The sequence below is a fragment of the Crocodylus porosus genome, unplaced genomic scaffold, assembly GCF_001723895.1.
Source record: "Crocodylus porosus isolate Cpor-Errol unplaced genomic scaffold, CroPor_comp1, whole genome shotgun sequence".
NCBI lineage: Eukaryota > Metazoa > Chordata > Crocodylia > Crocodylidae > Crocodylus > Crocodylus porosus.
The window spans coordinates 39,203,454-39,215,730 of NW_017728918.1; the positions used below are offsets into that span (position 1 = coordinate 39,203,454).

The window sequence follows — 12,277 nt, forward strand, 5'->3', positions numbered from 1 at the left end:
TAATTAATGTTGGTAAATAAGGTTTTTAAAGCAGCTTTCTCAAGTGAATGTGATATAGCGTTTTTTTGGCTAGGGACAGACATTCAACAAACCTGAGCCTGAATTGATTATTTGCAGGTTAGTTTAACCTGACTAGGCTGAACTGGTTTGCAACTATACCCTCTGGATTGAGGAAATTCAGGCACATGCCTGCAGTGGCCCAGGCTGGAAGCTGGGGGACACTAGAGCAGCCCTCCCTGCTCTGCCACAGAGCTAAACTAAGGGGGGCATGGCTAGGCCCCAGCAGGGCTCTGATTAGGGAGGGGTGCGAACTCCCATGCTGCCTGCAGTCCCAGGTTTTTCCTCACCCATTGCTAGGGGCAGGAGTGTTGCCAACCTGGGTTAGCACTCTCAGGCGGGGTGGGGGTGAGGGGGGGTGCAATGCATGCATCTGTTAATGATACTGAGCTTTTCACTCTCCCTTCCTTCTTCTGTATAGTGCCTGCAGCAAACTGACAGGCAAGCAAGCTGGCTGGGAGGGGAGAGCTGATAACAGTGTTTATCACCCTTATTTCAGTGTTCATTGCCCCAGTTAAGAAAACAACAGAGAGACATTACCAGCTATCTCTTGATTTAGCACAGACCCAGCATGTGGTTTGCTGGCTAATACACAGACACTCCCATTCAAAATGGGAAAAGGGGTATTGCAATAAGTTAATGATGTTGGTGTGCTATGTGTTTTAGTGTATCACAATTCCAGAGTTGACAGTCACTCACATTGCACAAAGTCTGTATAATGACTATTAAACAGCCTGAACAATAATGGTTTTTGTGTACAGACACATCTGAAACAGCTGTTATTTCATCTCACAGTTGCTTAATGTATCATGAGTTATCTATTTTGATATTCTGGAATGCATTAAGATTGCCTAGCCATCTTCCATGCTCTATTTTCCCACTTTTTTGATGCCATCAGCTTCCAGTACCTCTTTGCTATCTATTACAAGATATACAAATAGCCTTTGAGTATAAGGTGGTTCTAAAGATGTTACTCCAGAATATCTTCTAGGTTTGGGTCTGTAGGAGGTCCAGTGCAGGGTGTTTAGAGGTAAATGTTCCCTTGCCTTCAAATAAGGCATCTGTATGTACTAAAATCATATCCGCTCGCTGCTGACATCCCACATGCAATCTTTATGGATTTAAGAAATTTAATATATATCATGCATTTAGTTCTTGCAGTAATTTCCTTGTTAAGTCTTTAGAGCCAAATTATTTTTGGATTTCTTGAAAGAATAAGTCTCTGAACAGTAGCCTTTACTATCAGCAAAATACTGATCTGTACTATTTACATAATTCCCGCTGACTTAAGTAAGGGCTTTACATTACTATAATCTGCAGGATATACCATAATGTTCAGTTTTTATGGTTAGTTAATCTCAATATCAATGCATTCAAGTCACCCCATTATGATATTGAAATATAAACCCTGATTTTTTCTCAACTTTCACCATTGCAGGCGTTCAATGTAGGTGCTTAAAATAAAAAGAGGTATGCAAGCATAAAACATCCTTCCTGATTTCCTTCCCCAAATTTTAAATCTTGAGGTTCTACTTAAATGTTTGTACAGATCATGGGAATTAAAATTTAGCAGTCTGTAACTGCATATTATGATAAGCTTGTGATTATAAAGCCTCAATTTTATTTTACTTTTAAACTCACATTTTGACAAGATCATGTTGTTTGTCTCTGTGGTTTTTGGTTACTAATAGTTTTGTTACAGTTCATAAGACTTCACACTTTCCAAAGAACCTATGTTTTCACACATAATTCCTTTTGTTTCCATAGCTCTTAGAAATGTATTCAATATATATTTTCCTTTGTGCATGCATATCAATTTCTGCAGGTTGAAGCCTCACTGGGTTGCACCTCAGCACTTCACAGACATATAATAATAGATCAAAATCATATTGAATTGGTGATATAATTTTCCACTCTATTCTGCAGCAGTTAGAGTAATTTCTTCAGTCTTCCTTCTCTCTTCATTCCTTTAATCCTTCTGCTTCTTTTTTTCTTCTTCTCTCGTTATAAATTTAGGAGATTTTTAAACTGATATTGAAGGAAAATCAGGTGCATCGAAGACAGAGGTGCAATTATTGTTCTGTCCTTCACTGACACAAGTTACTAAAGCTTGTGCACAAAGGAAGAAGAAAAAATTTAAGAGACCCACATACATCGTTCGTCATTTAGGTCTCTAGGTCCAGAGGTGCTCATTAGCATCTGCCAGAAGGAAATTTTGAAGGTAGTGTTGTTTAATCTGATTTGTAGATCTACTTGCCTGATTTGGGGGAAGTGAAACACAAAAATTATAGTAATTGTATGACCCTCCTTCTGCTTTTATACTTGTGTGACAACATCTGTGGTGTTTTTTTGCACACTGGCATTGATATGCGAGGTCAGATTATGGGGGACTGTCCATTAGTATGCATGGGTAAGGCAATGACAAACTCGTTTGCGCTTGAGACTGTGATAATATTTTTTAACTGTTTTTAACAGTTTGAATATAAGGGACCAGGAAAGTCAAGCTTGTGTGCACTGGCCCTGTCTTCTAAAATGGGGTAAATGTTGCTGAAGGGTTAGTGTGCACCATTATTTACATATAAGTCTAATGTGAAGGAACCATCAACTCAGGAATTATAATGGGGAGGAGGTGACACTCCAGGTGGGAGCTTTCCTAAGGTGAGTGTCTTACATCTCTCCATCGAGCTATAAAGGATTAATTATTGGTGATACACAAGTCCCTTTGACAGGTTCAGTCTGAACGTTACTTTAACAAGCTGAAATACTTAAAGTACTAGTAGGTCAGGTGGAAGCCCGGACCTGCTAGATTGTGAAAGAGCTAAGATCCTTGAGGCTGTTCAAAGTTTAAAGAGTTGGGTTGCTCCTGCAACCAGAAGAGGAACAGTACCCTTCCCAGTAGTGGCAGAGCTGCACTGAGGAGTGCCAACAGCAACTGATGAGTAGTGCCCTCCCACTGTGGCAAGGAGTGGGGACAGCAGTGGTTGAGCAGCACCCCAGAGCCATGGTGAGGCAAGGGAAACCTTGGTCTAGCAACTCTACTGGCTGTACTGACTACATTGTTCACCCAGTGTGGGACTGAGAGAGTACTCTGAACAAATTGATTGTGCTAATCTGCTAATAGTGGGCTGAGGTGTGCTATTGATTATTAAGGGTTTCCTAAATCTGTTTGCTCTCCCATTTCCTGTTATAGTTTAATATTGCTTGTGAGTGGGGAATTTTGTTCATGCTGAATTATTTTCCCAGGTTCCTGGGTAGAGGCTTGAGCCAAGATAATCAATTTGCATAAAACCCCTAAGTTGAACTGGGCCCTTGTTACTGCCATCTGGTGCTATGCCTGTGATACTGGGGCTACAGCAGCCATACTGCTGATTCATAGCCCTGGGCAGAATTGCTTTGGCTGTATACAGGAATAATGAGAGTAGCTCATAGCATATAAATACATAGTTAACAAAATCCTGAGTAAGGCATACACTCCAGCAAAATGTTCAACTTGATCTGCTCTTTGCTCTCTGCAGCTGCTTCCAGGGTTGCTGCATCTGTTCCGGCTATTTCCAAGGCAAACAATATCTGTGGATTACAGTAATTTTTACTAGTTGTTCTGTTGTAGTGCTCAGTTTCTATATTTGGCTCCTGGTCTGGTTTGTCACTTGTCTTAACAATCATTTTAAAGCACTGCTTCCTCCTTTTTGTTTGTGCTTTTAAAATTTACTTATTTTTTATTTCATAATAGTATATATTTTACCCTGGCATATACTCTTTAAGTAGCAATGTATATACTTTTTTATTTTTAATTTCTCCTGATTTTGAATACAGTTTACAGGCTTCACCACCAAATTTAAATTCAAATTTTGTACAAATCTACATGAGATGTATCTACATGAGATGCTGACTGCAGTTATTTGCATACACAAGTACTAAATGATTGTGCAGTAACTGTTGTTACATCCCCAAATGGCTTTTCGGTGATGCTGACTGCACACTAGCTTGTTACTACTGTGCTGTAGCATCATATCACACTTCATGCCACACAACGCGACTGTACAGTAGTAGCAAGCTACTGCAGTAAATGTCTTGTGTATACATGGCCAGTGTATATATAAAAGCAGGATTTTTATCTTTCTATATTTGGGGATAAACTAAACCCACAGAATATATTGCATTTCAGGGACATCTTTGCTTTGCTCAGACCTGGTGCAATAGCTATACGTGTATATATATTGCTTCCCCATAGGCATGAGCCACTTTTTTCTCTTTTTTTAACCTATTACAGCAGATGAAAAAATACAGAATCTGGGTTATGGCATCTACATGTTAGATTTTCCACAAGTCTAACAGCTGGCATTTTATGTTCAGTGGCATTCATCTGTTACCTGACATTAACAATTGGTCTCTCAGAAGTAAACACAACTACATGAATGGAAACAAGGTTTTCCTTGTAACAATGAAGCAATTTAGTAATATTTTTATTATTTTGACAAATAAGCCATTATCCATAAGCCACTTAGCATTTTTGTCACAATGGAATCAGAGTGAATGATGATCTGCAAAAAGGCAAGGATTTATTTGGGGTGATATCTTTTGTTGGAACAACTGGATCAACTGCATGGTTGGAATAAAGTTAGACAAGCTTTCACTGCAGAGAGACATTTCCAAGTTAACTATATATTCCTTCTCATATTGTATTTCTGTTTTCTTGTCTGTATTAATATTGATATAGCTTCGATCTTGTATTTCCTTTGAAAATCTGCCAGGGAGAAATTTTCAGACAAAAACTCTTAACACTGGGTATTGATGTCAGTAACTGTAGCTCTCTGAGATATTCTTGACTGTTTGGATCCATCTGTAAGTACCATATTTACTCAAATATAAATGAGGTTTTTTTTCCTTTAATCAGCATGGGGGAAAAAGCCCCTCATCTTATTTGCATACCAACAAATCTCTCCTCCTCCTCCTCCATTAAATATATTGTCATTAGATTGTTGCTAGAAGCAGCATGTACTCAGTCATGGACACCAACAATGAAGTTGAGGGAATGAAGCTCATGCTGAGCATGCCCATAAATTACATATCCCACATTGGGCAAATACACTGATAGAAACCTACACCCCAAGTCTAGGTTAGTACAACCAATCTAAATAAGATACATTGTACAAACTGTGCAATAAGGTACAGTGGCCCATTGTGCTCAGTCCCTCTCAGCACCAAGTCTTTTTTCAAGTCTCCCATTCCCTGCTGGTCCACCCTAGTAAGTTTATAGACAATCATCAGATCCCCTCTCAGCCTTCTCTTTTGGAGGCTAAACAGGTTCAAGTCCTGTAGCCTCTCCTCGTAGGGCCTGCCCTGCTGCCCCTTGACCATGCAAATGGCCCTCCTCTGGACCCTCTCAATGCTGTCCACATCACTCCTGAAGTGCAGCACCCAAAACTGAATGCAGTACTCCAACTGCAGTCTGACCAATGTTGCATAAAGGGGGAGGATCACCTCCTTGGTAAGAACATCACGTTCCAGTTGTGAGGAAGGGCCCATTTAGGATGTGGATCCTTTATGGAGCAGTATCTGAAGTATACACATATTACTGAGCAGTGATGGGTTGTAGTGTCACCCTGGCTTGAACCGCTGTTGATTCTGCTGGGAGCCAGCCCAAAAAACCATATGAGAAGTCATGAGCCTTTTGGGGCTGAACTAATATAATGCACAGTTTGTACAATGTATAGGTAGGTACAAAAGTGATGATCAAAAGTGTGTTTCTGGAATTACCATGCTGAAAATTACAGCAGTTAGGGCTGAGGCCAGAGTCAGATCCACAGCAGTCACCTGTTCCCCTCCTCATTTTTTTCCCTCCTATCAGTCCTTCACCCCTCTCCACATTTACTGTTACATATAGCTCACTTCCACATTGTGCTTGAGGAGGGAACAGAGTCTAAGCAGGGTCTGACGGGGGGTGGGGCAGGAAGGCTGCATCAGGAAGACTTCGGGGGGCAGAGGGCTGTATATACCTTGCTGTAGCAGTGGGAGGGGGATGAATTCAGGACAATCTGCTAATTAGATTCTACACCTAGAAAATTAGCACATGTACTAATTTTTCATAAAAATTATAAAATTATTGAGGGGTTTCCTTATATTCAGGGTTGTCTTATATTTGAGCAAATATGGTACATATACGTATATACCTTCTGCATACAATATCACAGTATTTTCCAGTGCAATGCCATAAAGGGATAGCAACTATTACCTCCCTCAGTTTCCTTGCAATCCAGAGCTCATGGTAATTATAAACTAAGAATGGGGGTCAAGTGATGGTCACAGGATTGACAGTGACAGTACCAACTCAAAGAACCACAACTATTCTAGAATAAATATGTGTTCTTCTTTGAGTAGGAAGAAATGTAAAATATGTGTAAAGAACTGAACAAAGGCTGGTAGTTTTAAGTGCTTGAGGATCCTGCGACTAAGGTCTAGACTAGATCAAGATTGCACAGCATTGACTATTTTGAGAACTTCCATTTGAGTGAATATACTTCCTGGGGATATTTTCTCACTCTGTCTCAGGATTTCTTGGACTTGCTGGGAACATACTATGGAATGTACTTAACAAGCCACCAGCCATGTACTTATGTGAAGTGACTTCAGGTCTAGATAAAAAATTTGGCGTTGGTTACTGATAACAGGTTGTAATGGTCTGGGATCTGAATCAGAAGCTTACTGGGCATCAGCAGTAGGTCATACAACCATGCAGTTGTCTTGGTCACTGTGGTGCTGCAAGAGTGGTAATGACATGGTCTCTTTTGACTGTGAAGATTACCTTGGGAATCAGAGCATTCAGTAGAAAGTAAGCAGCCTGGTTTACACTATAGATGGGAAGCAAATAGCAATGAACTCAAGCTATAAGAGCATTGTTAGTTCTGTCATATGACACACCATTAATAGCAAACAAATCTACTATGGGAGATTTGCCAGTGAGAGAATATAGAGCTTTTATGATGTAAATATGCAAAGACGATTTATAATGACTGTGGGTTGTTTGTTTAGGAATTCCTCAATGCATTGGGAGATAACAGGCCATTGAGGTTACCCTACATTGAGGGCACCAAGCCACAATTTGATGATGTCAAGGCAGAAGGGCAAAGAGCAGGGCCTTGGTTGCTTGTTTGTCTGGATAATTGCTTTTGTGTTATTTCTAAAGAATTACACTATTATATTTTGGAATACAGGTAGGAATTCCACGTAGGCTGGTCTGATGGTTCTGATCTCAAGGGCATTACATATAGAGCCATGTAATCTCCAGTCCTTAGAAAGTAGTCCAAAATAATCCCTCAACCTGATCCTAAGGTTCTCATGAGTGTTTTGTTTCATAAATTACAGTGTTAGAACATAAGAACTGGCATGTGACAGTAAGTATTATAGCCCTCATTTAATGGCATGATCAGATCTGATTCCCAGTCCCAACAATCTTACCTCCTGACATGCCACACATGCATAGCAGTAGGTGCAATTTTGAAATGCGATCCAAATTACACCACGATTACTTGCCAGTGCAGTGGGGAGGCCAGGATTAAAATCCCAAGCTGCCCCTGCACCAGCAAGTTGGGCTGAGACCAAAAATTACTTTAAATACATTTTCTTTTTTTGAACTTTCTTTGAATTTTTCTTTCTATCCCATTCTTTGCTAGTATCTGTCAACAAGGCATTGAAAAAATGTTAAATCTGTTATACGATGAAACTTATTTTGACCTCTGCATAGTAAGTGGACTTGAGAATCCTGATGTTATGTGCCTCCTCGCTCCCCGAGGTGATGTGGGGGAGTGGAGCAGTGTCCCAGAGCTGGCAGATCCTCATTTCAGGCAGGCAGAAGCTCCTCCCCAGATGAGGCAAGGCAGGGATGGAGGCTGGAGTGGGGGGCTGGCGTGAGCTCTGCCGGTTCCAGGGAAGTGCTCCACGCCCCGGCCCTGATGTGGGGGAGCAGAGCACTTCCCCGGAGCCAGTAGAGCCTGCACCAGGCTCTTGCCCTCATCTTGCTTCAGCTCCTCTCCTGGTGCATGGCCTTGAAAAGGCTGTGTGCAGCCACACTTTTAGTTGTACGCGACCACGCACGCGCACACTTTAGAGGGAACCTTGTTTGAGAATGTCCAAACGTATATTGTTAATGCATTTCTATATATTTTTTACACTTTGTTTCTAGAAAGGTTTTGATTTTGTTTATATTTTGAGAAGCAATACAGAAGAGTAATTATTTTGTGCCAGAGTTAACATTATTGCGTTATCGTGAACTATGCATTCTATGTACATCACAGAAACCATTTTCCTTATGTGCACAGTTTACAGAACATATTGCAAACAAAATATATCACAAAATATATAAGCAACATACATTACAAAGTATGAATAAAGATAACATGAGACACTTGCATTTGCTATTAAAGCAAAAAGTAGAGCCTGATACAAAGGGTAAGTAGGAAAATAGACTGGTGAGGTCTCACAAGGAATCTTTTATGTTTATATTTGACATAGAATTCTAAGTCTCTGATATGTTTTTGTCAGTGTCAACATCCACTTTACTAAGATTTTTTTTCTGAGAATTGACTTTTTAGCTAAGCTTTCTGAAAATAACTTTATACTTTTAAACAAAAATGTAATTGCTTCCCAGTGTATATATATATATATATATATATATATAATTTTTTCTGCACAAGTTTGATATATACCAAACTGGGAAGCAGTTACATTTTTGTTTAAAAGTGTAAAGTCCTTTTCAGAAAGCTTAGTTAAAAAGTAGATAGATAGATATTATTTTTTTCTGCACAAGCTTGATATATATAAACCATGCAGAAACTGTTTTATAATTGGTAGAAACCATTTTAAAGAAAAAAATCAATAATATTTGGGGCCTTACCTTCACAGACAGGCTGTACACCAGACCATGAACTGTTAAGCAGACAGGTTCGTTCTGCAGATCCTCTTAGTTGATACCCCATTTCACAGGAAAACCGCAATAGACTTTTTATTTTAAATTCATCCCCAAGCCTTGACCCATGAGATGGCACTCCTGGATCATCACAATACCCAGGATTATTTCCTATAAAACATACAGGCAATAGAATTACTGGCAAGTAAATTATATTCAACTGTATATGCAGTAAGCACTCTTGCTTGAGAAATTGGATTGTTTCTGCCATGAGTGACTATTTTGCTTTCATTTAGTGAATCTAAATTAAAATGAGACAACTAAATAAGACTTAAATAAAGTACATATTGAGCACATAGACATATGCACTAATGTGCTGTAATAACAGATACTAACTTAATGTGCCGTAATTGGTACTACTGCACAGTAGCACCAGTGCACATCTTTCAGGTGAACCTAATGAGCATTAGCATGGGTTTTGCCATGATACACTAGTAGAATTAATCTACTATACTTCTAGTGTCTCATGTAGATGTGCCCACTTAAACATAAATGTGAAATGAGGAATACAAATAAATACACAAATATAGTATAATTATAACAATAAAAGTAAGATAACAGCAGAAGTGGAAAGAGGCCTATTTAGGTATGTAGAAAACATAATTTAACATGTATGTATCCATAAACAATTAAGGAGTAGATAACTGACCGGTTCTATGTAGTTGTACCAAATAGAAAAGGATTCCATCTATCCTTTTTGAAAGAGGCAAGGGTATATAGGATATTTTCTTTTCTCACTTCTACTGCTATGGAAGGGCTGATTACAGTTTTAATGGGAAGAGGAGGCAATATGATAAATTCCTCAAAAAGTCAAGTGCTGGAGCTCTTTTTGACTGGCTAGCCAGCTTGTCAATGACTTGGGAAGCTATCTTGTGAGTCCTAAGAGAGAATGCTGCTATCCTGAGTGCAAATTCTCCCAAATCTCACATTGCTTGGTACTGCTGCTTCAATGCCACCATGGAAACTTGGTCTTAAAGACTTAAAGTCACAATATGGTCCTAACTGAAAAATCTTTTAGGCAACAGATGAGAGATTACAACAAATGATGTCAGGCATCCATCAGTCAATATAAATGTTCTATGAGAAAGAAGTTTGATTGCAGATGCCACTACGCCAAAAATGTAGAAGATGATGTCTTAACCTGTACCAAAATGTCCCTAGGAAATTAATAGGAAATAATAAGTTCACCATGATTCTTTTAACTATATTATGAAATTTAATGTACAATTACATTTCTGCTATAAAACACTATATAGTTCATAACCACTCTTGAAAGGTTATTTTCTATATAATTATACAATTTTAACAGCAATTTTTTTTCAATGCAGTTGAATTTCTATGGAACTGAGTTTGTTTCATTTTCATTGTTTGTTATAAGGTTTTCTGTTTTTAATCAAGGGAAACAGGTTGGGTAAAAATCTGGTTCCACTGAACTCTCCTGGTTCCACTGAACTTCAGTACTGCCTAGAGATCACCCGTTTCATTTAAAGCTGACTGAGAGTGTGGAGACATGCAGAAAGTCATAATAATCTGGAAAATATCACGGATATGAAATATATAAGCTAAGAGCATTTGTGTCATGTACAGAGCCTTGCAGTTTTATATAATGTTGCTAACATAAGGAAGAGTAATTTTTAATGAACTTTTACTACTTGGTTTATCTGACTTTTATTGTGCATAATTGGTCTTGTAGAGTCTCATCCATGTTGTAAAGTAACTGTCTATAAGTGCTGCACTAGCTCTTTCCTTTACAATTACATATTGTTATTATAATAAAAAATGCCTTGAACAATGATTTTATGTTATACTAGAGTTTATCTCTGACTTCAGAACAGAACATTATAGGTAAAGTAAAGAAGGTTGTTAGAAATGAACAAGTACAGTTGCATAAGAAGGTAAGACTACCTACAATTGAGTATAGCAATGAACACCCTTAAGTTATATTGCATGCTATGAATACAAAGGAGAAACTCCTTCTAAAGTCTTATTCTTATGCACAGTTGATGGGCAGTTTAAATCTATGTTTTCCATACTATTCTATTTTAAAAAAAAAATTACCCAATCTTTTATTTGATTTAGCTGTCTTTTCTTGGACCTTCCTCTTAGTCTAACATAAGGAACATTGCTATTAATCAGTTTCCTAGTTATATGACCTTTCTCTGCCTTCCCAATATCTGCATAACATTTCAGACATTTTGTTCATAAACATTTACCAACAGCTATTACTTGTGAAATTGTTCTTACTTCCAAAATTTATTTTCTCTTTATTTAATCAGGTTACCACATGCGTTCTAAAGGTGTTACTTTAATCAATGCCCAATATTTTAAGCCATAGAGTATTATATGTCTTATCACCATATAATATTCTTAGGTCAGATCACAGAGGTAGTGAAGTCTAAGGATGTGGTAGTCATGGAGGACCTGAACATCCCAGACATCTGCTGGGAAGAGCAGTCAGCCAGGTCTGACCACTCACGTAGTCAAGTCTTAGACAGAGTGCAGGACCTCCATCTAACCCAGGAGGTGCACAGCACCACCAGGAGAGATGCCTTGTTGGACCTAGTGCTGGCCACGGGAGATAACCTGGTGAGGGGGCTGCGGGTGCTCGACCACCTGGGTGACAGTGATCATCGCCTGCTGGAATTCACCATCCAGTACAAGGTGGCAAAGGCCTGCAGTAAGGCAGCAGCCCTAGATTTCAGGAGGGCAAACTTCAATGAGCTAAGGAGGATAGTTGGGGAAGTGCTGAGGTCCCAGAGGGAAGGGGAGCCAGGTGTCCAAGGAGAGTGATCACTCCTTAAGGAGACAATCCTCCAAGCCCAAAGGGAGGTAATCCCAATGAGGATCAAAGGGAGAAGGAGGGCACACAAGCCTCCATGGCTCACCAAAAGCATCCGGGAATGTCTCCTCGCTAAAAGGGAGGCGTACGCCCAATGGAAAGAAGGGGATGACTATACTGCAGTTGCTTGGGGATGTAGGGGGGCAGTCAGGAAGGCCAAGGCAGAGATGGAATCAGGACTAGCTTCCCAGATTAAGGACAATACGAAGTCCACCTTTAAATACATAGGGGATAAAAAGAAGGTTCCAGGTAATGTGGGGCCCCTACAGGACGCTTTGGGAAATTTGGTTGTCACACCAGATGACAAAGCTAACATGTTTAACAATTTCTTTGCCTCCGTCTTCCTAAGTAGGGACCAGAACAGCCACCTCCCTGCAGGGCCACCCTCTGGCCCCAGGGGAGGCATACCTTGGCCAAGG

The 12,277-nt window shown here is 39.5% G+C and overlaps 1 protein-coding gene across 1 annotated transcript in view; it reads right to left on the bottom strand.

Annotated features, from left to right (window-relative positions):
- CSMD1 (CUB and Sushi multiple domains 1) overlaps window positions 1-12,277 on the bottom strand; it is a 1,867,828-nt gene that overhangs the window by 55,655 nt on the left and 1,799,896 nt on the right. Inside the window, exon 57 of the mRNA XM_019538151.1 lies at window positions 8,948-9,130. Coding sequence (XP_019393696.1) covers window positions 8,948-9,130 — 183 coding nt within the window. The remainder of the gene's footprint in view (window positions 1-8,947; window positions 9,131-12,277) is intronic.